The sequence below is a fragment of the Phyllostomus discolor genome, chromosome 3, assembly GCF_004126475.2.
Source record: "Phyllostomus discolor isolate MPI-MPIP mPhyDis1 chromosome 3, mPhyDis1.pri.v3, whole genome shotgun sequence".
Lineage (NCBI taxonomy): Eukaryota > Metazoa > Chordata > Mammalia > Chiroptera > Phyllostomidae > Phyllostomus > Phyllostomus discolor.
The window spans coordinates 125,201,243-125,228,196 of record NC_040905.2 but is presented as its reverse complement, the minus strand read 5'-3'; the positions used below and the strand labels follow the sequence as shown (position 1 = coordinate 125,228,196).

Here is a 26,954-nt window from a genome sequence, read left to right as displayed (position 1 = left end):
TAAAAAGACTGCTTTAAGGACAGGAAGGAAGAGAGAGAGAGAGAGGGGGGGGGGGGGGGAGAAAGGGAGAGAGGGGGGGAGAGGGAGGTGGGGAGGGAGAGGGAAACACAGGTATGAAAATGGCAATGAATAAGTACCTATCAATAAGAATCTTAAACGTAAATGGATTAAATGCTCCAATCTAAAAACATAGAATAGCTGAATGGATGAGAAAGCATGACCCAAACACATGCTGCTTACAAGAGACCCACCTCAGAACAAAAGACCTACACAGGCTGAAAGTAAAGGGCTGGAAACAAATTTTCCAAGCAAATGGACGGGGAAAAAAAAAGCCAGGGTAGCAATGCTCATATCAGACAAAATAGACTTCCAAAAAAGAGCAATAAGAAGAGACCCAGAAGGTCACTTCATAATACTCAAGGGAAGAATCCAACAAGATGATATAAACATTGTAAATATATATGCACCCAACATAGGAGCACTCAAATACATAAAGAAAATCTTAGAGGACTTCAAGAAAGATATTGACAGCAATACAACTATAGTACAGGATTTTAATGCCCCACTATCAAAAATGGACAGATATTCCACACAAAAAAAAAATCAACAAAGATAGAGTGGCATTGAACAATGCTGTAGGTGAAATGGACTTAACTGCTATATATTGAGCCTTTCATCCCAAAGAAGCTAAATACATATTCTTTTCAAATGCACATGGAACATTTTCAGAGATAGACCACATGATAGGACACAAAACAAGCCTCAACAAATTCAAGAAAACTGAAATCATACCAAGCATTTTCTCTGACCACAAGGGACTGAAACTAGAAACCAACCCCAAGGGAAAAAACCCAAAACACTCAAAATCATGGAGATTGAATAGCATGCTATTAAATAATCAATGGGTCAAGAATGAAATTAGGGGAGAAGTCAAAAAGGTTTTGGAAACAATAAAAAATGAAACAACCCAAAACTTATGGGACACAGCAAGGGCAGACCTGAGAGGGAATTTCATATCAATACAAAAAGTAAAAAAGATGGAAACATTTCAAACAAACAACCTAACCCTATGCCTACAAGAACTCAAGGAACAACAATGAAGACAGCCCAAGCAAGTAGAGGGAAGGAAATAACCAAGATCAGAGCAGAACTGAATGACAAAAAGAATAAAAGCGCAATTTTAAGGATCAATGAATCCAGGAGGTGGTTCTTTGAAAAGATAAACAAAATTGCCAAGCCTTTAAGCAGACTTATCAAGAAAAAAAGAGGGAGGACCCAAGTAAACACCATCAGAAATGAAAGAGGAGAGATTACAACTGATACCATAGAAATACAAAGGATTGTAAGAAATTACTATGAAGAACTGTATGCCAAGAAATTTGAAAACCTAGGTGAAATGGACAAATTTCAAGAAAAATATAATCTTCCAAAACACAATGAAGAAGAAGCAGAAAGCCTGAACACACCAATAACATAGATGAAATTGAAGCAGTAATCAAAAAACTCCCAACACCCAAAGCCCTAGACTAGATTGTTTCACAGGGGAATTCCACAAAGAATTTAAGGAAGAACTAACCCCTATCCTTCACAGACTATTCCAAAAAACCCAAAATGACGAAAGATTCCCAGACTCTTTTTATGAGCCAGCACCATCCTAACCCCAAAGCCAGATAAAGACACAACAAGGAAAGAGAACTTCAGGCCAATATCACTGATGAATACAGATGCTAAAATCCTCATCAAAATATTGGCAAACCAAATCTAGCAATACATTAAAAAGATCATACACCATGACCAAGTGGGATTGATCCCAGGGATGCAGGGATAGTTCAATATTCACAAATCAATAAATGTAATACATCACGTAAACAAAAGTAAAGACAAAAATCACATTATCCTGTCAACAGTTACAGAAAAAGCATTTGATAAGGTACAGTACCCATTTGTGATCAAAATACTAAGCAAGGTGGTAATACAGGGAGCATTCCTCAACATAATAAAGGCCATATATGAGAGACTTACAGCCAACATCATACTCAATGGACAAAAACTAAAATCTTTTCCATTAAGATCAGGAACAAGACAAGGCTGTCCACTTTCACCACTTCTATTTAATATAGTACTGGAAGTTTTAGCTACAGCGATCAGACAAGAAAAGAAAATAAAAGGCATCCAAATTGGAAAGGAGGAAGCAAAACTGTCACTGTTTGCAGATGACATGATAATGTACATAAAAAATCCTATAGACTCCAGCAAAAAACTGCATGATGTAATAAATGAATTTGGCAAAACAGCAGGATATAAAGTCAATATCCAGAAATCAAAGGCATTTTTGTATACCAACAATGAAACAGTAGAAGCAGAAATCACGAAGATCCCATTTGATACAGCAACAAGAAAAATAAAATACCTAGGAATAAACCTAACCAAGGAGGTAAAAGACCTGTATTCAGAAAACTACACAACACTGAAGAAAGAAATCAAAGAAGACACAAACAAATGGAAATATATACCGTGTTCATGGATCAGAAGAATCAACATCATCAAAATGTCCAGACTATGCAAAGCAATTTACACACTCAATGCAATACCTATTAAAGTACCAATGGCTTATGTCACAGACATAGAACAAACACTTCAAAAATTTATATGGAACCATAAACAACCCCGAATAGCTGCTGCAATTTTGAGAAAGAAGAGTAAAGTAGGAGAGATCACAATACCCGACACTAAACTATACTACAAGGTCACTGTAAACAAAACAGCCTGGTACTGGCATAAAAACAGGCCCATGGACCAATGGAACAGAACAGAGAGCCCAGAAATAAACCCAAGTCTCTATGGTCAATTAATATTTGACAAAGGAGGCAGCAACATAAAATGGAATAAAAATAGCCTCTTCAACAGTGTTGGGAGAGCTTGACAGCTACATGCAAAAGAAAAAAAAGAAACTCGAGCACAAACTTACACCATACACAAAAATAAACTCAAAGTGGATAAAAGATTTAAATACACGTCATGACACCATTAAAGTACTAGAGGAGAACATAGACAGGAAAATCTGAGATATTTCATGCAGCAATATTTTCACTGATATGTCCCTAGAGCAAGGGACATAAGGTAAAGAATAAAAAAATGGGATCTCATCAAAATAAAAAGCTTATGCATGGCTAAAGAAAACAGTATGAAAATAAAAAGAGAATCAACTGTATGGGAAAACATATTTGCCAATGATACCTCAGACAAGGGTTTAATCTCCAAAATATATAAAGAACTCACATGACTCCATTCTAAGAAGACAAGCAACCCAATTAAAAAATAGGCAAAGGACTTGAACAGACACTTCTCCAAGGAGGACATACAGGAGATCTAAAGACACATGAAACGATGTTCAATATCGCTAGCTATCAGAGAGATGCAAATTAAAACCACAATGAGATACCACTTCACACCAGTCAGAATGGCCATCATAAACAAGGCAACAAACAGCAAGTGTTGGGGGTTTGTGGAGAAAAGGGGACCCTAGTGCACTGTTGGTGGGACTGCAGACTGGTACAACCACTATGGAAACCAGTATGGAACTTCCTCAGAAAACTAAAAACAGATCTGCCTTTTGACCCTGCAATTCCACTGCTGGGACTCTATCCTAAGAACACTAAAACACCAATACAAAAGAACCTTTTCACCCCGATGTTCATAGCAGCACAATTTACAATAGCCAAGTGCTGGAAGCAACCTAGATGCCCATCAGTAAATGAATGGATCAAAAAACTATGGTACACTTACACAATGGAATTCTGTGCAGCCGAAAGAAAGAAGGAGCTCCTACCCTTTGCAACAACATGGATGGAACTAGAGAGAATCCTGCTAAGTGAAATAAGCCAGGAGATGAAAGAAAAAATACCATATGATCTCACCTTTAAGTCGAACCTAATCAGCAAGAAAACCAAATAAGCAAAATATAACCAAAGACATTGAAATTGAGAACAGGCTGACAGGGACCAGAGGGGAGAGGGAGGGAATTTCAGGGGAAAAGGAGAAGGGTTTACAGGAACAAGTATGATGGACACATGGACAATAACAAGGTGGGTGGAAATGGGAGGGAGGTGGGGAGGACTGGGGGGTTGTGTTGGGATGGGGTAAAAGGCAGAAAACTGTACTTGAACAACAATTTAAAAACTTGTATTGTGTTAAAAATGGTATCTTGGGTCTGTTTGTTATAGTATCTGGACCAACATAACTAATGCAGGTACACCCTCTCAGTCTGATAGACTCTTACCTGATGAGAATCTATTTTTCTTTCCTTTTGTAAGAGAATGCATAGAGTAAATATATTCTTGCTCCTGAATATCAGTTGCCTGAGAAGGCCCAGAATGCTGGTAGCAGATCCACTATTTGCTAGACTTTTTAAATGGTCTTAAGCATGAATTGATGATATCAGAAATCTGACCAACACAACACCTTTGCAATATCCAGAGATAATCTGAAGACAGGAAACATTGCCTTCTACATATACTCTTTATATCATTTAAAATCTAAAAGGCCAGGCCTTGCCCGGGCCAGGTGGGTCAGGTGGTTGGAGCATTGGCATATACACCAAAAGTTACAGGTTCAATTCTTGGTCAGGGCATATAGCTAGGTTGCAGATTTGATCCCTGGTGAGGGCACATATGGGAAGAATCTGATCAATGTTTCTCTCTCACATCAATATTTCTCTCTCTCCCTTCCTCTGTTTTTCTAAAACCAATTATCTAAAATGCCAGGGGACCCAAAAGCACAGGGGTATTTTCTGTCTCATGTAGAAAATGGCATAAAAAAGATCAACATATTTTGCACCAATCTGGGGTGTCCTTTTGCCTGGTGCCATTTTTTTGGACAATGTTTTTCACCCTGAAGAAAACAAGCAGCTGGATCAAAAGAATGATTTCTTCTTCCTCTGCTCAGGGCCCAACAATGTTGTATATCTACTCAGAGCTCCACATCTTGTATCTCTACTCAAGGCCCCACTTGTTTGATCAACATTTCAGGTCACTTTTCTAGCAACTTTAGATCAATGTACCTTTATTGGACATAAATGGCATGCCCACTTTTTTTTACCAATGTACTGAAAGGCACCCCCTGCCCAGAGCACCTCATTTTAGGGAGCACCTAGCCTTTGGAAATGGAAGGCATCCCACTTAGGATAGTGAAGTGGCTCAAACAGGGTCGGGATGAGAAGATTCTAATTCAAACTCACTTACTTGAGCAAGTTAGATTTTTTTTAATGCTAATTTCTTTGTGTTCTTTTTAAAAATATTTTGTTTGTTTATTTTTACAGAGGGAAAGGAGGGAGAAAGAGAGAGAGAGAGAAACATCAATGTGCAGTTGCTGGGGGCTGTGGCCTGCAACCCAGGCATGTGCCCTGACTGGGAATCGAACCTGCGCTGCTTTGGTTCACAGTCCGCACTGTAGATTTTCTTTCTGAGCCTCATTTCCTCCTCCATTCAGTAAGGGTTCTTCTGTCTGTCTTACCTACCTCATGAGGTTGTTGAGAAGGTCACTATTTTTAAGGCAGAAAGAAATGTCAGAACACAGCCACCAAGTTCCTGCATCCTTAAAATTTTGAGGGTTAACAATGGGACATTATTTTCACTTATATTTAAGATATATAAGGGATTATACTTTTATTTTGATGAGGGTCAATGCACTATTGCTTATGAAAAAATTCTTAATGCTCAAACTCTCCAAAAAAAGTGTTATAGTAGCAGGAAGGCTGAAAATCTTTTACTGTCCCACTCCCAAACCTTTATTCTATAGGCACAGAAACTGAAGTCCTGACAGGTGACTGTAGGGGATGCATAGCTAGTAAACAGATGGTCTTGGGTTCAAAACCAAGTCTTCTGGCTCCAAAACCAGGATTCCACCACATAGTCACTCAGTGAGAAAGCTGTGTGGTGGTACAGAGCATGGACTTTGGGGTCAAAGTGAACTAGGCTAAGCCATGAATGTGCCACTTACTAACCTCTTGGAGTCTCACCTTTTCCATCAACATAATAGAGAGAAAATTGTACAGCCTCTTAGGGTTGCTATGAAGATCTGACTAGATCTATAATGTTTACCCAGTGACTGAACTATAAAAACAGTAGGAAAAGCAGTAGCTCTTACTATTACTAATTTGCTGGTGAGTTTCTGACATGTATTTTGTAAATCTTAAAGTGCTATAAAATACTAAAATTATATATACTTACATATATGTGAATAATATAATATATTTTATGTTAACAGTGGTCATTATTCCTAAATCATTTTAGTCTATAGTTTAATGCTGCCTAAAGAAGAGAGCTAGAATAACATGGGTTATGTTAACTATTTTGTAATATTCAATAGAGACATAATAGCAGACAGTTGCTGTCAACTCTTTGCATTATTTCCTTTTCTGGTAACCATACCCTAAGTCTTCTTGGGGAGCCCCTCTTCCTCTCTCAGTCCCTGTAGTCTAGGTAGGGCTAACATCCACCCCAGAGATGGAAACACCACTCAGATATCAGCCATCCTCTTGGCCATGGTATTGGTCCAGTGTTGCACAGATGAGCTAAGTCAGGCCAGTGTCCCACAGGCCAGAATTTGGGAGGCAGTTGGAAAAAGAGAAACCATTTTTTCCCATCAGATGGGAACCTGGGCAGATGGGAGCCAGGAGCTGCTGGGTGCACACACTAGAAAGATCCTGTCAGGGAATGGAGCCCACAAAGAGAAAAGCTGATTAGAGGGAGGAAGATTGTATCCCAATTTCAGGGTGGAGGGCCTGCAGCTAGCAACTCCTAAACTTTTCAACATGTGAGCCCTGAATTCCTTTATTTACTTTAGCCAGTCTGTTTGAGCTTTTATCTCTTACAACCAAAAACATTTTGAATAGTATATAGATAGTCATCAGTATAATGAAGGCACAATATTGGGCTTTAGATTGAATGACAGAGTCCCCAGACCTATACAGCAGAAGTCTTTCATAGCAGTGATTCTAAAGGCTATCTCTGAATATATGCTAGGTGATGGTCAGAGGATTTGTGACCTGAGAAAGCCAGACCCATGAAGCAGTGTCTCTCAGACATTGGCTGTAAGACAGTGAAAGCTGAAGGATCAGAGATGGACTGCTCCAGGACACTTCCCACCCTCCTACTCCAAGCCCAATGTAGTTTTCTTACTATTGTTCACCTTCTAGTTTATAATTGAATTCCCTGCCACCCTCATTTTGGGGCAGAAACAACTTGAACTAGAAGTTCAGCCTGGTCATTTTTGGGAGGTGCAAATTCTGTCTTCCTTTGCATTCTCCTGTTTATGCCAAATATCATTACTATTTTTATGCACATAATAATAGTACCTGACATTAGTGTCCCGGTTTACATCCACTTGGAACTGAATCAGACGATCTTTAAGATTCTGGGCTCTCTCACAGAGATCATAATTTAGGGTCATGGCGTCAAGGCAGAACATAGCCAAAGGCACAGAAATGTGCATGGATGCAATTTCATTTCTCCGCTTTTTAATGCTATTGATCCTCTGTAAAAGAAGAGCATATTCAGTAGCTTAATTTGTCTTCAGTCTCTATGCATTTGCCTGCAGCCTCATACCTGGCCAACCTAGTCCAATGTTGAGCACAGTGTAAACTAAGGAAACCCACTGACTACTCATTGAATTGTTTGCAACACATATCACCAAGATATGAAATGTCAAGTGGCATCTCCTACCATCACAAAATCCTCAATATCATGATTTTCTTTCAGGAATGCAGTGATGTTTTGCTCTGCCATATTGTCCAATAAGTCATTGTACTTTTTGTAGACATTTAAGTATCTTCCATATTGAAGAGCATAAAAGCAAACAAAAATACAGACCACCAAATCAGATTAGTCAGAGTGGCAAATGAAGAAATACAACATAAAAATCAACCCAAACCAAGACAGAAAAATATAAAGTGGCAAAAGGTGCACTGAACTAGAAATTTGGAACTTTGGTTGAAAATTCCAATTTTGTTACCTACTAGCTACATAAACTGAGACAAAAATATTTCTCTTTTCTAAAGACCAGTGTCTTGAAATGGAAATGTAACACCCCGTAGCATAACTGTAACAATGTATATATAAAGCAGTTAAGACATACAGTAGGCATGCAATAAACATTATTTCCTAACACTCCTTCCAGATCTAAAATTCTATGTCTAAATTTTAAGATGAAAACTTTGAACTAATGAACCTAAAATCAATTGAGCAGAATTGTTTCTCTCTGTGTTACAGATCATGTAAAAATGGCTGGGAAGATTTCCCTCAAGTTGGAGGATGTGTTTGGGATGTTCTGACATAAAGTAAGTTTAAATGAAAATAAAGATGATATAGAATAAGCAGAATTAAATTTGTGGGATCCAATAGTACACTTCCAAAAGTTGATCAACACTTCAGAGACTCTGAAACCGAGGCACAGAAGAAGCCATGGAGCTGCCATCTAAAGAGCAAACTGCATGCATGATGCTCCATAAACAGGGATAATGGGGGTTTCAAATTGATGCTTCAAACCAAAAGCAGGAGATAGGAGCTTCTAAATCTAAGTCAATGATTTTCAGACTAGTGTAGCAGTAATTCTCAACACTGAGGTGATTTTGCTTCTAGGGGACAGTTGGCTATGTCTGGGGTCATTTTCTGTTGTCACAACTAATGGAGAATCCTACCAGCATCAAATGGGTAGAGGCCAGAAATACTACTAAGAAGTCTCCATGTACAGGACAGCTCCACAATCTAGAATTTTCTGTTCTCGAATATGAATAGAGCCATAGTCAAGCAGCCCCAGCTTAGGGTGACCATATGTACTGGTTTGCATGGGACAGTCCAGGTTATACCTCTTCATTCTTAAAGTGCCTCAGTTTAGAAGCTGGAAGCTGTATTCTGTGATCACCTTAAACTTGTGACTACTCAAATGAGCAAATGGCAGATGTTCCACAGTGTTATTACTAAGGAACATTTAGATAACTTCTCAGCCCTGGCTGGCATAGCTCAGTGGATTGAGCGCGGGTTGGGAACCAAAGTGTCCCAGGTTCGATTCCCAGCCAGGGTACATTCCTGGGTTGCAGGCCATAACCCCCAGCAACCGCACATTGATGTTTCTCTCCCTCTCTCTCTCTCTCTCTCCCCTCCCTAAAAATAAAATAAATAAATAAAATCTTAAAAAAAAGAACTGATTTAAAAAAAAAGATAACTTCTCCTCAATCTTTTTCTTTAATATCTGAGTCCAGAAAGCTCTGAAAATGGAAAGTTGCTTCAAAATTCATTTGATAGCAAAAGCTACCCTAAACTAATGTGAGGCTATTGGTGTGAATATTCATAGTTTTCACTGCAGAAGTATCAGTCTGTTGAATTAAATGAAGGGGTGCTGCCCTACACCTTGCTGAAGCTGCAGCACAACATATGACATATGCACTATGGTACTTTCTTAAAATCTAGAAATTTCTTAATGACAAAACCTGTCTGACCCCACAGCTTTCAGAAAGTGAAAGTGGACCTATAACTGAATTTGAATTCTGGCTCTCCTGTTTATTTTCTGTGTCACACTGGGAAACTTACAGTTCCCTCATGTGTAAAATGGGAATAAATAGTAATAGCCATGAGTAAGTATTGACTAATATTATATATTGTTTCAGGTTTCTGGGAACAGAGACTGTTCATTTGAAGATAGTTAAGAACTCTAAGCTAATGCTAAAAAGGCCAACTAAGTTACAGCTAAACCAACTTACTTGTGGGGGCCAACTTGGTTTTTCTGAAATACCTTGAAAGTTTGATCCACAAAATCAGAAACCAGTTTTTCTTCAGGATTAATAGTTCCAAGAGTCAGATTATATCCCTTCAACTCTGGGAATAGGACAGATTCCACCTAAAGAGTAAAAACTGTAAGATACTATAGAGATATTGAACCAAAAGGCAAAATCCTGCAATGGGTTCATTTCCAGAGACAGCAGCTGCATTCCTGTTCCTTTTTTTCTTGAACAAGGCTGGGCTCTCCTCTCACCCTCTGTGGATTACTCATCATTCAAATCCTTGCTCTTTCAAGTCTCATATCTTTGGTGAGTCCCCCTAGGCCCATGTGGATGTTAGGCTTCCCTGCTTAAAGTTCGCAGTCTGAATATCCTCATCACAGCTGTCACTAAATGAGTGTATACTGAGCTGTTGTAGGTGTGTCAGGGAATATAAATACCATGAGAGCCTGGATCATACTTGAATTCTGCACCATTGGGGAGGGCCCAATAAGAGCTTGGCACATAGTAAGTGCTCAGTAAATATGTGTGACTGAATGGATATCATAGTGGTGCCCAGCCACCTATCAACTTTTCAACTCTATCAACTCTAATGAAAGGCTAACAGAGACATGGGTTTTAATCCTGATTGCCAATAACTGATTTTGTGACCTTAGATAAGACCACTTGTCTCTGGACTTCTATTTTCTCATCTGAAGAATAGGAGAGCTATACTACATTCTTCTCTCAGCTCAGGGGAACAAAATCTATGATTTGATGATCATGAGGCATAAACAGTGTCATTCTGAATGTCAAACATTCCAACTTCTCAATGGTATGTGTATGTCTCTGAAAAATGTTCTCATTTGCATAACTCATGAAGGCTGCAAAGTCCCTGTTGGGGACCCATTATCTTCTACTGCCTTCCACTGTCCTCCACTACCCTCCACTGTCCTCTCCACAAAGAAAGTTTTTAGTGATCAGTGTCAGAAAGACCTTCAGAGTGCTTCCCTGGGTTATACCACTTATGAGTTATTAGGGAGGACACATCAGTTTAGAAAGGGGAGAAGCAAGTGCAAGTGATCTGTTTCCCAACTCTTTGGTCAATCCACAGGTTTTTAAGACAGTGGAAGGACAAGTTAGCTGTGGCCAGTGATTGAAAGCAAGGAGATGGAGGATCTGGCACTGGTCAAGGGTGGGTATGAAATTATTTCAGGCAGTATAACTGGTACATCCAGACCACACAACAGACACATGCAGGCAGGATAAAGGAATGGTCTCTGGGGGAGAAGCTGTCAATGAAAAGAGGAAGCAACACCTCTTGTTGCCCTTTACACATGGCTGGTACTCCCATGCCCCGCAGGGACATCTGTAAAACTGAGCTGAGAACAACAGTGCCCTTTCCCAGTTATCAGTGTTACTATCTCTTCTTTCCCTGGCTCTCTGATCCTGGACTTCTTGGTTTTGTCATCACCCTAAGTGTTCATGCCAGCACACTTCAACTTTGGCATTTTGATGGCACTCTTAAGTGAGAAAATGCACCAACAGGAGAAAGACTGGCCTGAGCAGCCCTTTCTATAGTTAAATATATATTATTTCTGATTATGCTAGTAATGGTTGCTAATGCTGATGAAAATTCTGCTTATTTTTTTATTTTTGAGTTTTCAAAAACCCTTCTTTGACCTCATCCACTTTCATTTTATTTTTGCCTCTCATTCACCTCTTTGTATTCCAATCAGTATTATATCAGGACAGCATTCATGTCTTCCTTAATTTTATTTTTTAATTTATTTTTGATTTTAAACAATTTTTTATTTTTCAATTACAGTTGATATACAATCACATTAGTTTTAGGTGTACAATGTAGTGAATAGATATTATATAACTTACTAAGTGATTATCCCACAAATCTAGTACCCATCTGACACCATACAGTTATTACAATATTATAATGATCCCTATGTTGTAGTTTATATCCCCATGATTGTTACATCTTGAATTTGTATTTCTTAATCCCTTCTCCCTTTTCACCTGCACCCACGCTCCCTCCCACCTAGCAACCATTAAAATGTGCGTTGTATCTATGAATCTGTTTCTGTTCTCCTTGCTCATTTTGTTTTTTAGATTCCACATATAAATGAAATCATATAACATTTGCCTTCCTCTGTCTGACTTTTTTCACTTAGCACAATACCCTCTATGTCCATCCATGTTGTTGCAGATGGCAAGATTTCATTCATTTTAATGGTTGAGCCATATATCATTGCACATATGCACCACTTGTTCTTTATCTATTCATCTATTGATAGACACTTAGATTGCTTCCATATCTTGACTATTGTAAATAATTCTGCATTAAACATATGCATGCATATGACCTTTGACTTTAGTGTTTTGGATTTCTTCAACTAAATACCCAGAAGTAAAATTGTTGGGTCCTTCTTTGTCTCTTGTTATAGAGCCTTTGTTTTAAAGTCTATATTGTCTTATACAAGTATTGTTACCCCAGCTTTTTTTTTGTTTGTTTCCATTTTCATAAAATCTTTTTCCCCACCTTTACTTTCAGTCTATATGTATCTTTCAATCTGAAATGAGTCTCTTATAGACAGATTACGTAAGGGTCTTGTTTTATTTTTCATTTAGCCTCCATATGTCTTCTGATTGGAGCATTTAATCTATTTGTATTTAAAGTAATTGTTGATAGATAGTATGTATTTATTGCCATTTTATTATTTATATTTTTTACCTTTTCTTCTTCTTTAAAGAAGACTCGTTACCATTTCTTGTAATACTGGTTTGGTGGTGACAAACTCTTTTAGCTTTTTCTTTCTGAGAAGCACTTTATCTGTCCTTCAATTCTAAATGATAGCTTTGCTGAGTAGATTAATCATGGTTATCTACTTTGCTTTTCATCACTTTGAATATTTTTTTGCCAGTCCCTTCTGGTCTGCAAAGTTTCTGTTTATAAATCAGCTGATAGTCTTATGGGAGCTCCCTTATAGATAATGAACTGCTTTTCTAACTCTCCCTCTTTGTCTTTAACATTTGGCATTTTAATTATGATGTATTTGCTGTGGTCCTCTTTGGGTTCATCTTGTTTGGGACTCTATGCTTCCTAGACTTGAGTGTTTATTTCCTTCACCAGTTTAGGGAAATTTTCCATGATTATTTTTTTTTTTTCACATAGGTTTCCAATTCCTTGCTCTGTCTCTCTCTTCTGCTTTTGGCACCCTCATGATGCAAATGTTGGTAAGCCTGAAGTTGCCCCAGAGACTCATACACTAGCATCATTTCTTTTGGATTCTTTTTTCTTCTTGCTATTCTGATTGGATGTTTTTTGCTTCCTTGTTTTCTAAATTTCTGTTTTGATCCTCTGCTTCATCTACTCCACCATTTATTCTCTGTAATGTATTCTTCATTTCAGTTAGTATATTCTTTATTTCTGACTGGTTTTTATATTTTCTATCTTTTTGTTGAAGTTTTCACTAAGTTCATCTATCCTACCCCTAAGTTCATTATGGATCCTTATAACCAGTGTTTTGAACTCTGCATTGAGTAGATTGTGTGTCTCCATTTTGGTTGGTTCTTTTCTTGGAATTTTTTTCCAAGAAAAGCTGCCTTCCCATGTTTGTTTCTATGTATTAGGTAGAGCTGCTATGTCTCCTGGGCTTGTAGAGTGCACTTATGTGTAGGTGTATTTTCTAGGGTCTAATGGCCCAGCCTCCTTAATCACTCAAGCTGTTCCCTCTAGATGTGCTCCTGTTGTGTGGCCTGGGTACATCCTCCTGTAATAGTTGAGCCTTGATTGTTGTTGGAACCTCAGTGGGAGGTAGTGACCCCTCCCCCAGGCCAATTGGTTGCAAGAACCAGCTGCAACCACCATGAAGGATCAGCTATGCAGGGGCCAACCCCACAGAGAAGGACTTACTTCACTAGGTCTCTGGTGCCTGCTGAGTCCACCCCTTGAATGTATTCTTGTGGAGGAGGTTGGGTGGTGCTTTGACATGATCTAAAGCTGTCCACTGTGTGAGATGGCTCTGGGGCCTCCTCAGAGGCCAAGGTCAGCCGCTGCCTATGTTCTGCCTGGTGCCACCTGACATTAGCTATAAAGAAATCTGCAGATGACTGCTACTTGTGGGACTTAGAGGTACTCAGGAAAGATCAAGGTGCAAACCAAGGCCAGCTGCCACTAGTGCCAGGCTTGGGGCCATTTAGCAAGAGGTACACAACAAGGCCAGATGCTGCTTGTTTCAGAGATTTTAGGAAAGTCCAAAGAATGAACCAAGACAAGACATTTGTACGGAACAGCCTCTGGAATCAGCTTGGAATGGGGCATGCAAGTTTGGTAGGGGGAGATCGCCAGGGAATCACCAGGGTGGGGCTAACAGTGTTAGCCAAATGGATGGATACTCAGATATGGTACCCACCGTGGGCTCGGTGTTGCAGGGGAGAGCCCAGAACTGGAACAATGGCCTCTGCCAGCACTTTCGTCTGGAAAAAGCTGCCTGCCTCCAGCTAATGCCCTGATCCAAGACTATTCAGTTCCTTTCCATTTGTCACTGGTGCCCCAGTGCTAGAACTCAGTGAGTGAGTCTGAGTATGTCCATACAAAGGCTCTTTAAGAGGAATGCCTGGGACTTCAGAAGCCCTCAGTCTCACTCAGCTACAATGTGAGCTGGTTTTTACAGGCAAAAGTTATGGGGACTTCTCTTTCTTCCACTCTGGGCTAGAGCACCTGCTGTGGGGCTGGGACCCGTTCCTCCTCAGGGGGAATCTCAGCAGCTAAGATATCCCTCTTGATTTTTGTTCACCACATGTGGGTGTGGGACCAGCCTGTCCTGAGTCTCTGCCCCTTGTACCAGTCTTGATGTGGCAGCTTCTTTATATCCTTAGTTATAAGACTTCTGTTTAGCTAGACTTCAGGTGATTCTGAATGATGATTGTTCTGTAGTTTAGTTGTAGCTTTGATGTGGTTGTGGGAGAATTTCAGTACCACATTTACCTACACTGCTATCTTGACTGGAACTCCCTAAATTTTATTTTTATTAAGACAAGCATTTTCTAAAATATGCTTTGGTTTCCTTTAGCAACTTTCTCACAAATATGCTTTCCTTCTTCACCTATTATCAAACATTTCATGCTGACTTTTTTCCAACTTCTAAAATTCATATTTAACCATAAATAAGGCAAGACTGGTAGTGGCTAGGGGACTGTCTACCTATTGCTGTTCTTAGATAGTTTTCTTAGATATGCAACTTACAGAACTATTCTTTACATTTTCACTACCCAGTTCAGAGATAAAACCGTCCAAGCCATTTGGGGTGGGATCCAGAGTTGTGTGTATCTCTATATGGGGAATTCTGGGCCTGTGCTGCTTTTCCTCATAGTCTGATAAAGTTACTGGTTGTCACTTGGGTCTAGCTTTCAAACCTGGTACAACCTGTGACCTGTGACAATGTCTTCTTGTCATTATAATCCACTGAATCTAATGCAAACTCCTACTGGGCTGTTTGCAGTAGCAGCCATGTGAGCCCTGGGCTCTCCCAGCCTAGATGCCTACAGACACTGCTGCTCACAAGCAGTGTTGGAGAGCTCAAGCAGTGTGAGCTCTTCTATCCCCAGGCCCCACACTGATCCTTCCAAACTATAGGCTCTGTTCTTTCATGTCCTTCCTTGGGATACTGATTGTAGAAGACCTGCCCACTGTTTCTTCCCCTTCCACACACCCAGTTTTCTTGTTAACCAGGCTTGGTTGAGTTCAAAACCCCAACTTTAGAGTGAAAACAACTGGAGCATTGGTTTCACATGCTTCTCTACAAACCCAAGTTGAACCGTGAGCTCTTAGAACCAGCCCTGTAAGTATAGAACTGCAGAGAGAGGAGAACTTAAGAGCATCCAAGTATCATACAGTGTGTGGTTGGGAGGTGGGGTGGGAGGAAGAGGAATACCCCACAGGTTTCTTTCCTATGTGAGCCTGAACGCTGGCCCCCTTGCCACACCAACCACCCAGAGGAAAACAGAAGGTGATGCACAAAATAATCACACTCTTGTGGGTGATTTGGCCCAATCCTAAGACTCAATTAACAAATGTCTGGTATCTGATTAGTAATGTCATCCTGGAAAGGAAACTGGAAAGGGTTTGGGTCCAGAAGGGAGGCTTTACTCTATCCCGTAGACACAGAGAGTGGCTCAACAAACAAAAAACACGTGGTAGGTACTTTAAGAGCTAAATTAGATATAGTTTTATGAAGACTCTTGGCAAGTTTGTGGCAACTGTTCCATCATGAATTATCAACCCAAGTTGGATGCAGCTTGGGACACATCTGCTCTTTCCAAGTTAGCATTATGGGGAGGGGAGTGCACCTACTATCCCACAAAATAATTCTTTTTTTTTTCTCTCACAAAGTAACTCTTAATGCCCTTGTTACATGCACAGTTCTGGGATACATGAACATTTCTTTATGGTACAAATACTCCTCCTGGAGTTAAGGGAGAATCCTCAGGATAGATCTCCCAAAGTGAAACTCCTTGACTAAATATTTTATATAAATAATTATTTTTAATATATCTTATGCAATAAGCAAAAAAGTACAAATGGATGATTAGGTGAATATTACCTTGGGGATCCTCTTAGAGTTATTAATAATTTCCAAGAAAGAGTTGTGTATTAACTCCCAGCAGTCATCAAAAGATGGATTGAAGACAATAATGGGCTCGTTGACTTCAAGTTTGATCATAATTAGTTGAGGTATAAAGAACTCCATCTCTTGGTAGGGCTCCTCAAAGTCATTCCCATCCTTTAGGGGACATACACCATGGTAACAGTCACAAAATGAGGCCTTCCAGAACCAAGGGAGTGGATTTTATCATTCCTAGTACTATGAGCATCAGAAGAGGAAGTGAAGAGTATCATGTACTACTCACATTTAAAATGCAGGCTCAAGATGGGTTAGCCCACTCTGAGTTCATTCTCTTCTTCTATACCATAGCTTTTACTCAGTAGGTTTACATTGCTTGGAAATTTCTGGATCAGTATTTCCAAATCCTTCCCATCCTTCAAAATTCATCTCAAAATCCTTTCCCTTTGAAGTCTCCCTGTTCTCCAGAAAGATATAATCTCTTCCACTTGTGAACCTTCATTTTTCTATTTCATCTTTCTTTCCCATAGAGATTTAGATGTGCATCTTATCTTTTCTATTCTACTCTAAACCTGAGGGCACAACCTGTGTCTGAACCATCTACCTCTTCCAAAATATCCAACATGGCATTTAGCACATAGTAGATGTTCAATAAAAATTTGACTAAATCCAAATGTATAATTAATTATCTGTATACCTCAATCGAAGTTGCTAATAAACCTGTAGTCTATTTTAGACACTCAAAATGTCAAGATTCCCTACAACAAAAATATTGGCATAGTGATATTCTTAATTCTTTATACAGGCTAGTCATATAAGATGCCTTTCACAAATGACAGTGCCTAATGAAATTGCCCTAGGGCAGCTGTGAAGTACTTGTCTAATTGTTTTTAGACATTTCTAGATCAGTTTAAAGATGGTTGACAAACATATGTTGGCCACCTACAACCCATAAATTCCCCGTTCTTTCAGATATATGAAGATCCTTCTGTGTGGAATTTTAGAGTAAGATTTGTTCACACATCTGAGTCCCTTGTGCTTGGCAGAGTAGAAGGCTACAGTGACACCTATGGTTTGGTCCTCATTAAAGTGCTAACATGGCAGACTAATTTTAACAACACGTTTCTATTTTTTTTTAATTTTTTTTAATCATTGTTCTCTATTTTTTTTTTTTAGCAAAAGGTCAACTGTTCATCATTATTTCATTTAGAAAAATGCTCAAACTTAACTTTTTATAACCAGACAACTTTAACTTCTTATTACTCTTTTTAAGGTAAGATGTCCACATGACATAAAATCCAAAAGAATCTTCCTTGATCTCCAGGCTCCTTAAGTTGAGAGGATGCTATGATGCTCTGAAAACCAGGACTTAGTGTTTTGGGTTTTTATTTCTACTTCACTGAAGTAATTTCATGAAGGATGTTATTAAGTCAACCAAGCCTTTTGTTTTTAGGGATGCCCCTTTCAAAAACCAAATAACAAAAGTCAGTACCTGCAATGATACATCCAATACTCCCTAAACATCAAGGTAATGGTTGATAACAACACCTTTTCAAACCTGTCCTTTAACAGAGAGGGTGAAAAAGTGACCACACTCCCTACTATAAAAGGTATGTATTCCATCTTATTCAATCTTTCTGTATTTGTCTTAACTTCTCAATTTCTGTATATTTTTACTCAATTAATAGTAGGTAATTATCTAAGGAAAGCTTGCTGTGTATTTATATTATTAGTTTGTATACTAATAATGACCCGAAGTGTGTGTGAATCAAGAATTTAATTTTTTGTTCTGTCTTGTAGTTAATGGAATCCTGATTCTTTCTTGGTTGTTTCCCCTCAGAAGGGCCTCTTTATGGTCCCCTACATACCTTGTGTATCATAAAAAAGGAAACAAGATCCTCAAGAGACTTCATGACCAACTCTCTGAGCTGGAGTGACATGAATGATGCAACAGAAGCGAAATATTCCTCAATGTTACGGGAGGAGTCATATTCACTTTTGGGAGCAAAATGGACCCACTGCTCCTTCCAGGAGAGAAAAAGCTGGGCACAGGCGGGGATCCACCTGCAATGACAGGGGGACATTCAAAGGAGAATGGCTTCCAAACTCCAAGAAATTCTCTCAGCTATTCTCACTCTCTGCAACAAAGCAGACAGCAGCTTTGCCAATTGGTACTTTCATACCCCTGACCGCATCACTTGCCAACACCCCTTTCCTGAGAAGAAAGTACTAAGATTTGAATTGAGAGATTATTCTTCTATTAGCAATGCCCAGATGAACAGAGGATACTAGTGCCATGTTCTGCTGAGAGTCTATAGTTTTTCCATTATAATCAGAGATTGGGGTGAAGGAGCCTAAGGAACTGGAATGTTCTGTGCAACTTTTCTCCCAGCTAAATGCTTGCTCTCTGTTTCAGACTTTTTAGGAGGAAAGAGAGAAAGAGGAGAAAAGAAAGAAAATGCAAGAGGAGAAACTCCAGAGTGGCAGTGGCTGTTCATAAGTTGAGAGGAGAAATTAGAAAACCGAAAGATGCCTCTTTGTTCCTTTCTTCCTACTTCCCCCAAATTCTAATTCCCAATTTTCAGTAGGAACCACTGGTCTTTTCATCCTATTATGTCTCTTTTCTGATTGCCAGAAAACTACTACTCTAGCAATCTAGTAATAATGATCACATTACCAAGCAGCTACTATGTGCCAGCTATTGCATATACATACATATTCTTTAATAATAAAAACCCAATGGTAGGTATTACAATCATTATTTTACATAAGGGATTTCTCTGGCTCTGGACATAGTCCTGCATGCATTTGCAAAGAAAAAAGAATTGTCTAAGTGACTGAAAACCCCCTAACCATCGAAACTTGTAGCTGTTTATTTGGGCCACCTGAACACGTCATTCAATTGTACTGTCCTGTAACCCAGAAAGGCCTTGATGATTTCAGTGGAGTAGGGTGGAAGTGGCACCTCACTATGAAAGCTAATGAGAGAGTTTAAAAAGTCAGAGAGAGACTGGAGGGCTTGGAGAGCAGTAGATGTGAGGAGACACAAAAGTGGGGGAGGAGGGACACTAAAATGAAGAGGACAGAGAAAGATGTCAGTTGGAAGTCAACAGACTGTGCATTCCCTGGCTGGGAGTCAGTGTTCATGCCAGAGAGTTTTCTGTATTTCTGACTCTGTGAGGCAGCCACACTCTAAGATCAGACACTGACTTGTTGAGGAGGATGTGCCGTGCTTCTGCGCAGTGTTTCTGGATTACATCCCAATACTCGTGAGGCTGAAGTGGCAGTTTCCCCACCAGTAATTCCGCTGTTCGAACAAACCTGAGGTCTCTGAATCTGCCAAAGAAAGGGAGAAACTGCCTCAGCTGAGAAAGTGCTTAATGACAAATCGTGTAGGATGGGCTCAAGGGGCATATATTCTCTTTCTTCAATGAGAGGAGATTTAAACAAATCAAAACTACGTATGTCTGAAAAATATGGGAATCTGAGAGGAAGTGGATAGTTCACCAAAACTCTTGCAAAGAGTAGATAAATGAGTTAATGCAATGGGTGCTCACCAAATTTCCTGTGTGTCATGCTGGGTAACCCATCTGGGGAGGAGGTTTTGGCACCAACTTCCTATTTCGCTGGCTGGGAACTAGGATATCAAAGGGACCAATGAAAGGTATTGACAACAGGAGACACAGGGGACAGGGTGACCAAAGCACCACCTTCGCGATCAAGTGGGTTGTTGAGCTACTCAAGAAAACTTGGAAGACAGCTTTGGTCTGAACTCCCAAAACCGTATAGGACCTATTCCTGACAGTTCCACCAAGACACACACACAACACCTCCCTCAGCACACTGCCTTACATGAAGCAGACGCTCAGAATATATTTGTTGGATGAATGCCCTCCTCTGTGATGCTATCTTTTCCTATTTCTTTCAGATCAATGAATAAGTTGACTTTTACCACACTCCCCAAGTGTTTTTTCAGCTCTTAGGACCACCATTTCTCTTCCTGACGTCTATTCCATGCATTTATAAATCACTTTTTTAAATCATCAGTGCCTACTACTTCCCCAATGAGATCTCTCTCTATTTCTTAGCTTGTCTCAGATTTTGCTTCTCATTTTCATCATCCACTGTAATGACTTTCAGGCACTCTTCTCCCTAAGGACTGGCAGCCTTGATTCCTTTTTGGTGGAGATGGGGAACTTAGTCTTTATCTTGTCTGGCTAGTCACAGAGCACTGCCAGGGAAACAAAGAACCTGAGGACTTCACACACCACATTTGTTATTCAACCCCAGCATGGCCCTTGTTACCAACTGATAATTATGTTAAACATCTTTAATTGACTCCTAATAAACTACCCACAGTGGTCAGTAAATTAACTCTTTCTTTAGACCACAACCCTCATTCTGTCTCCAAACATCTCACCCTTCACAAATGACTAAGTAACCTCTTAGAATTTTTTAAAGTTAAGATCATACACCATAACCAAGTGGGATTCATTCCAGGGATGCAAGGATGGTACAATATTCACAAATCAGTAAATGTAATACATCACATAAACAGAAGTGAAGACAAAAATCACATGATCATATCAATAGATGCAGTAAAAGCATATGATAAGGTACAGCACCCATTTCTGGTAAAAACACTCAGCAAAGTGGGAATAGAGGGAGCATTCCTCAACATAATAAAGGTCATATATGACAGACCTACAGCCAACATCATACTCAATGGACAAAATTAAAATCTTTTCCACTAAGATCAGGAACAAGACAAGGCTGTCCACTTTCACCACTTCTATTCAATATAGTACTGGAAGCCTTAGCCACAGCAATCAAACAAACAAACAAAAAAAGAAATAAAAGGCATCCAAATTGGAAAGGAGGAAGCAAAACTGTCACTGTTTGCAGATGACATGATAATGTACATAAAAAATCCTATAGACTCCAGCAAAAAACTGCATGATGTAATAAATGAATTTGGCAAAACAGCAGGATATAAAGTCAATATGCAGAAATCAAGGGCATTTCTGTACACCAACAATGAAACAGCAAAAGCAGAAATCAAGAAAAAAATCCTATTTTGAAAGAGCAAAAAGAAAAAGGAAATACCTAGGAATAAACCTAACCAAAGAGGTAAAAGACCTGTATTCGGAAAACTACATAACACTGAGGAAAGAAATCAAGGAAGACACAAACAAATGGAAACATATACTGTGTTCATGGATTGGAAGAATTAACATCATCAAAATGTCCAGACTATGCAAAGCAATTTACACACTCAATGCAATACCTATTAAAGTACCAATGGCTTATGTCACAGACATAGAACAAACACTTCAAAAATTTATATGGAACCATAAACAACCCCGAATAGCTGCTGCAATTTTGAGAAAGAAGAGTAAAGTAGGAGGGATCACAATACCCGACACTAAACTATACTACAAGGCCACTGTAATCAAACAGCCTGGTACTGGCATAAAAACAGGCACATGGACCAATGGAACAGAACAGAGAGTCCAGAAATAAACCCAAGTCTCTATGGTCAATTAATATTTGACAAAGAGGGCAGCAACATAAAATGGAATAAAAATAGCCTCCCCAGCAAATGGTGTTGGGAGAACTGGACAGCTACATGCAAAAAAATGAAACTCAAGCACCAACTTACACCTTATACAAAAATAAATTCAAGGTGGATAGAAGACTTAAATATAAAATGTGACACCATTAAAGTCCTAGAAGAGAATGTAGGTAGGAAAATCTCAGATATTTCATGCAGGAAGTTTTGTACTGACATGTCTCCTAGAGCAAGGGACATAAAGGAAAGAATAAACAAATGGGACCTCATCAAAATAAAAAGCTTTTGCACAGCTAAAGAAAACAGTATCAAAATAAAAAGGGAACCAACTGTATGGGAAAACATATTTGCCAATGATACCTCAGACAAGGGTTTAATCTCCAAAATATATAAAGAACTTACACGATTTCACTCTAAGAAGACAAACAACCCAATTAAAAAATGGGCAAAGGGCTTGAACAGACACTTCTCCAAGGAGGACATACAGAAGATCCAAAGACACATGAAACAATGTTCAATATCGCTAGCTATCAGAGAGATGCAAATTAAAACCACAATGAGATACCACTTCACATGTCAGAATGGCCATCATAAACAAAGCAACAAACAACAAGTGCTGGAGAGTTTGTGGAGAAAAGGGGACCCTAGTGCACTGTTGGTGGGACTGCAGACTGGTACAACCACTATGGAAACCAGTATGGAACTTCCTCAGAAAACTAAAAACAGATCTGCCTTTTGACCCTGCAATTCCACTGCTGGGACTCTATCCTAAGAACACTAAAACACCAATACAAAAGAACCTTTGCACCCCGATGTTCATAGCAGCACAATTTACAATAGCCAAGTGCTGGAAGCAACCTAGATGCCCATCAGTAAATGAATGGATCAAAAAACTATGGTACATTTACACCGTGGAATTCTATGCAGCAGAAAGAAAGAAGGAGCTCCTACCCTTTGCAACAGCTTGGATGGAGCTGAAAAGCATTATGCTAAGTGAAATAAGCCAGGCAGTGAAAGACAAATACCATATGATCTCACCTTTAACAGGAACCTAAACAATAAAACAAAGAAATAAGCAAAATATAACCAAAGACACTGAAATACAGGACAGACTGACAGTGACCAGAGGGGAGAGAAGAGGGAATTTCAGGGGAGAATGGGTAGGGTTTACAGGAATGAATTTAAAGGACACATGGACAAAAACTAGGGGGAGGGTAGCAATAGGGGAGAAGTGGGAAGGGATGGGTGGGCAGGCTGGAATGGGAGTAAAAGGGAGAAAACTGTACTTGAACAATGATTAAAATAAATTTTTTTAAAAAAGAAATGTTTAAAGTTAAATTGTTCAGGTCACATAAGAAAATTACTGTGTATGTCATTTCTTTAACAAATCTTTGTCATGCAAATTTTTTTGGATTTAGGTGACAAAAGCTTTATGAATGATTCTGGTTCATTTTTGTCCCTTTGTTGTCTACATAACTTTCTTCACAGAGCCTTGAAAACCAGGTGGTAAGAATCCTTTCTTCTCATTATAGAGTACAGGCTCAATAATTTTCCATCTTCATTATGTAATCAAATTAAACTCACATGCATTATCCTCTAGGCACTGAGCCTCTGCAAGTTTTACCAGCCTGAGACTGAGTTCCTTGTTAATTTCTAGGTTAATTTATGTATTGAGGCCATAAACATGCTTATAGTTACAGCGGTATCTTTATTTATTAAACAACTGTATGCCAAGCACTGTTCTAAGCTTTTCACCCAACAACTCCATGAGGTAAGCATTGTTATTCCCATTTTGCATATAAAAAACAGGGACCGAGAGAGATTAAGTTCCCCCATTAGTGACAGCAAAAACTAGAACCTGGCCATCTAGTTTCAAAGCCGGTTCTATAAATTATTACTCTATCTACTTCAACCTAGTTAGAAAATTACTTATTTTTTCAGTGTCTTGACTGGCACCTCCAAACCCTTAGAAAACAGAATTCAGTTCAAAGAAGGAATGCTTTTATTTTTAATCATTGGTGGGCTCCATCCTAGGTTGACTTCCTCTACAATTCCTTTCAAAAATATAGGTTAAACTAAGAATGTGAAAAACAAGTAAGTTCTCCAAGATAAAACACATTCTACACTAGAGAGCCTCCCCAAAACAAAATATTCGAGCTAATAAGTTAAGCCAATCAAAATGAAACATACTTTTAATTTTTTGCCTCTAATTTTTCTAATAAAAAACCCAGATGGTGTCAGTTTATTGTGTCATTAGTCTGATCTTTCAGTGAACTCTGGGGACCTCATTCTCCCACCAGGATTCACACCCTTTCTTGAGGGGCCCATAAAAAATGGCAGTCTTTCTTTCTAGTGCAATTGAAGAATGCATACACAAAATATGGAATAGCCATCAATGAAATATTGTTCAGCCATAAAAAGGAATGAAATCCTAATACATATTTCAATGTGGATGAACCGTGAAAACATCATGTTGAGTGAAAGCAGCCAGACACAAAGGGCCAAATGATTCCATTTATGGCTGGAATGGAATGCTCAGAATAGGTAAACCCACAGAGAGAGAAAGCAGATTAGTGGTTGTCTGGTACAGAGTGGAAGGGAGAAGGGGGAGTGACTGCTAAGGGGTGCACGGTTTCTTTTTGGGATGATTGAAATATTCTTAAATTAGAGTAGTGAGGGTTGTAAAAACTTTGTGAATATACTGAAAACTACTGCATTGTATATTTTAAAGGGGTGAATTTTATGGTGTGTGAATTATATTTCAATTTAGAAAACTTTAAGAGAAAAAAAAGTGACCCTTGTGTCCTCTGACTTCTATAATTCCTGTAGCCAATTTAGTCATTGATGTATTAAACTGAGACTACTGCTTGCCATACTGTGCTGAAACTATGTTACATAAAGGAATAATACCCAAGCATCCATACATCTCATACATTAGAGAGAGATAGACAAATAGATGTATTAGAATTCAGTGAGACACATGTCATGATGGAGGTAATGGCTAATTAACACATACTAGGTACTTATGTCAGGCACCGTTAATGCATACATTAACTTATTTATTCCTCCTACAACTCTATGAAGTAGGAGCTTTCATTATCACAAATTCAGTGTTAAGGCACAGAGAGGTGATATGACACACCCATATGTATTACTCATGAAGCAGTAGAGTCAAGGTCTGGACCTGAGCAGGCTGGCTCCACATCTGTGCTCTTAACCAGTGTGCTCCAGTGCTTAGAGACAAGGGAGCCAGGGAGCACAAGGAGGGCCACTGATCTCTTGTGGACAGTGTAACACACTTTTTTGTTGAGAAGGATGTGGCTCTTAGGATTCTTGGATGTGGTTCTAGGATTCTTGCCATTTTACTTCAAGCGCAGGGCTAGTCCACAGTGCCCAGCATAAGATGTTCTCTTCTATGTGGAAGCAATAAAGAGAGGAAAAGGAAGAGAAAGAGGTATTTTCTTACTCTGAAAACCATAGTTCCTCCAGGCTGAGCATCATGGAGTTCACTGTGTGCAGGTGCTCCTCATTCCACTTCTTGGTGTTCCTGTAGACACCATGCCAGGGCACAGGAGCCCGGATCACTCTTTGAGGGAACAGGCAAGGGATGCTCTTGATGAAGAGCCTCTCTCTCTCCTCTGGATCCATGAGGATGTAATCAACTATAACCAACAGGGCAAATACTGTTTTCATCAGAGACCTTGAGTATTCTGTGCTTCTGTGCTCTTAGCTTCAACACTTAGAAGGTAAACACTTGAAAGGTCATTGGTACTCAATCCCCTGATGATAAGTAAATTGGGGAAACTCCACTCTGTCCTGTTTTTTCTCCCTGAAGGTATATCTTGGAAGGAGGTGGGTGACTGCACAGTTTAGAGCACTAAAAGAACCTAGAATTGTATCCTGTTAGAATATCTAGCATCATGCATGACAATAAGCTAGTATTTGCTGCTACCTCATTAATCACTAACTGACTTCTTATACCAAAATGGTTACCAAGCAAAATTAACACAATGGATGATACCAGATACTTATGATGGAAATTCAGAGACCAAAATACCTCACATGCTAAGGAAAGAAAGGTTGGTAAAAGATTCACAGAGAAGGTGACGTTTGAGTTGGGTCATAAAGAATGAGTAGGATCTTCTCAGGACAAGAAGAGAAGAGTACTAATGGGAGGAGAAACAGCATGTAATGAAGCACAGTTTCATAGCTTTTATATAACATGCTCCAGGGGCTATTGTTCATTCTGTGGCAGAAATATCAGGTGCAAGTGTTTAGAGTTTAAAGTGGTAAGAATGGAGAAGAAGGCTAGGGCTGGAATTCGAAGGACTATACATGTTTATCCTTATAAGTTTGGTTCTATCCTGTAGTAGGCAAGGAACCATTAGATGCCCCTGACACCATTAGAAAGTTCATTAGGAAACTGAAAATAACTAGACAAGTTGTTAAGGATAGCTGTTAGCCAGATAAAACAGGAAGATAGGAAACTAATATGATCAAGCCCCCTCTTTGATGTATTTCTCACATTATGCACCATCATTAAATAGTTCCCATGACCTACTATGAATACAAGACCTGGGACCACAGATGAAGGGAAGTAAGAGTCAATAAGACATATTTCACCATCATAGAGCTAACAGACTGATAAGGCAGCTAATACCCATGAGAAATGCAAAGGCAAGGCCAGTCTTAAATAATAGTAAAGAATTAGCAGCATAGAAGTTCCAAAGCAGGGTGAATTGAAAGTAGAGACAAGAAGTGCTATAAGTGAAAAGGATAGAGTGACCACAGAGGGTTGTATAGAAATAAAAAAAAAAACTTGATAGAAGAGGCATGTATTGAATGTTGCCCTCAGGGGAGCAGCGGCCTCACCTAGGAGCTTGTTAGAAATTCAAAACCTTGGGCCCGCCCCAGATCTACTGTATCAGAGTCTGCATTTTAACCAGAACCCCCAGGTTAAGCCGATGCACATTAATGTGCAAAAAGGGTTGGT

The 26,954-nt window shown here is 39.2% G+C and overlaps 1 protein-coding gene across 1 annotated transcript in view; it reads right to left on the bottom strand.

The window, feature by feature from the left end:
* Positions 1-26,954, bottom strand: part of DNAH3 (dynein axonemal heavy chain 3) — a 219,892-nt gene that overhangs the window by 181,835 nt on the left and 11,103 nt on the right. Inside the window, exons 7-13 of the mRNA XM_028531458.2 lie at positions 25,428-25,623; positions 19,600-19,725; positions 18,258-18,453; positions 16,369-16,548; positions 9,755-9,891; positions 7,722-7,827; positions 7,355-7,533 (exon numbers count right to left, since the gene is read on the bottom strand). Coding sequence (XP_028387259.1) covers positions 7,355-7,533; positions 7,722-7,827; positions 9,755-9,891; positions 16,369-16,548; positions 18,258-18,453; positions 19,600-19,725; positions 25,428-25,623 — 1,120 coding nt within the window. The remainder of the gene's footprint in view (positions 1-7,354; positions 7,534-7,721; positions 7,828-9,754; positions 9,892-16,368; positions 16,549-18,257; positions 18,454-19,599; positions 19,726-25,427; positions 25,624-26,954) is intronic.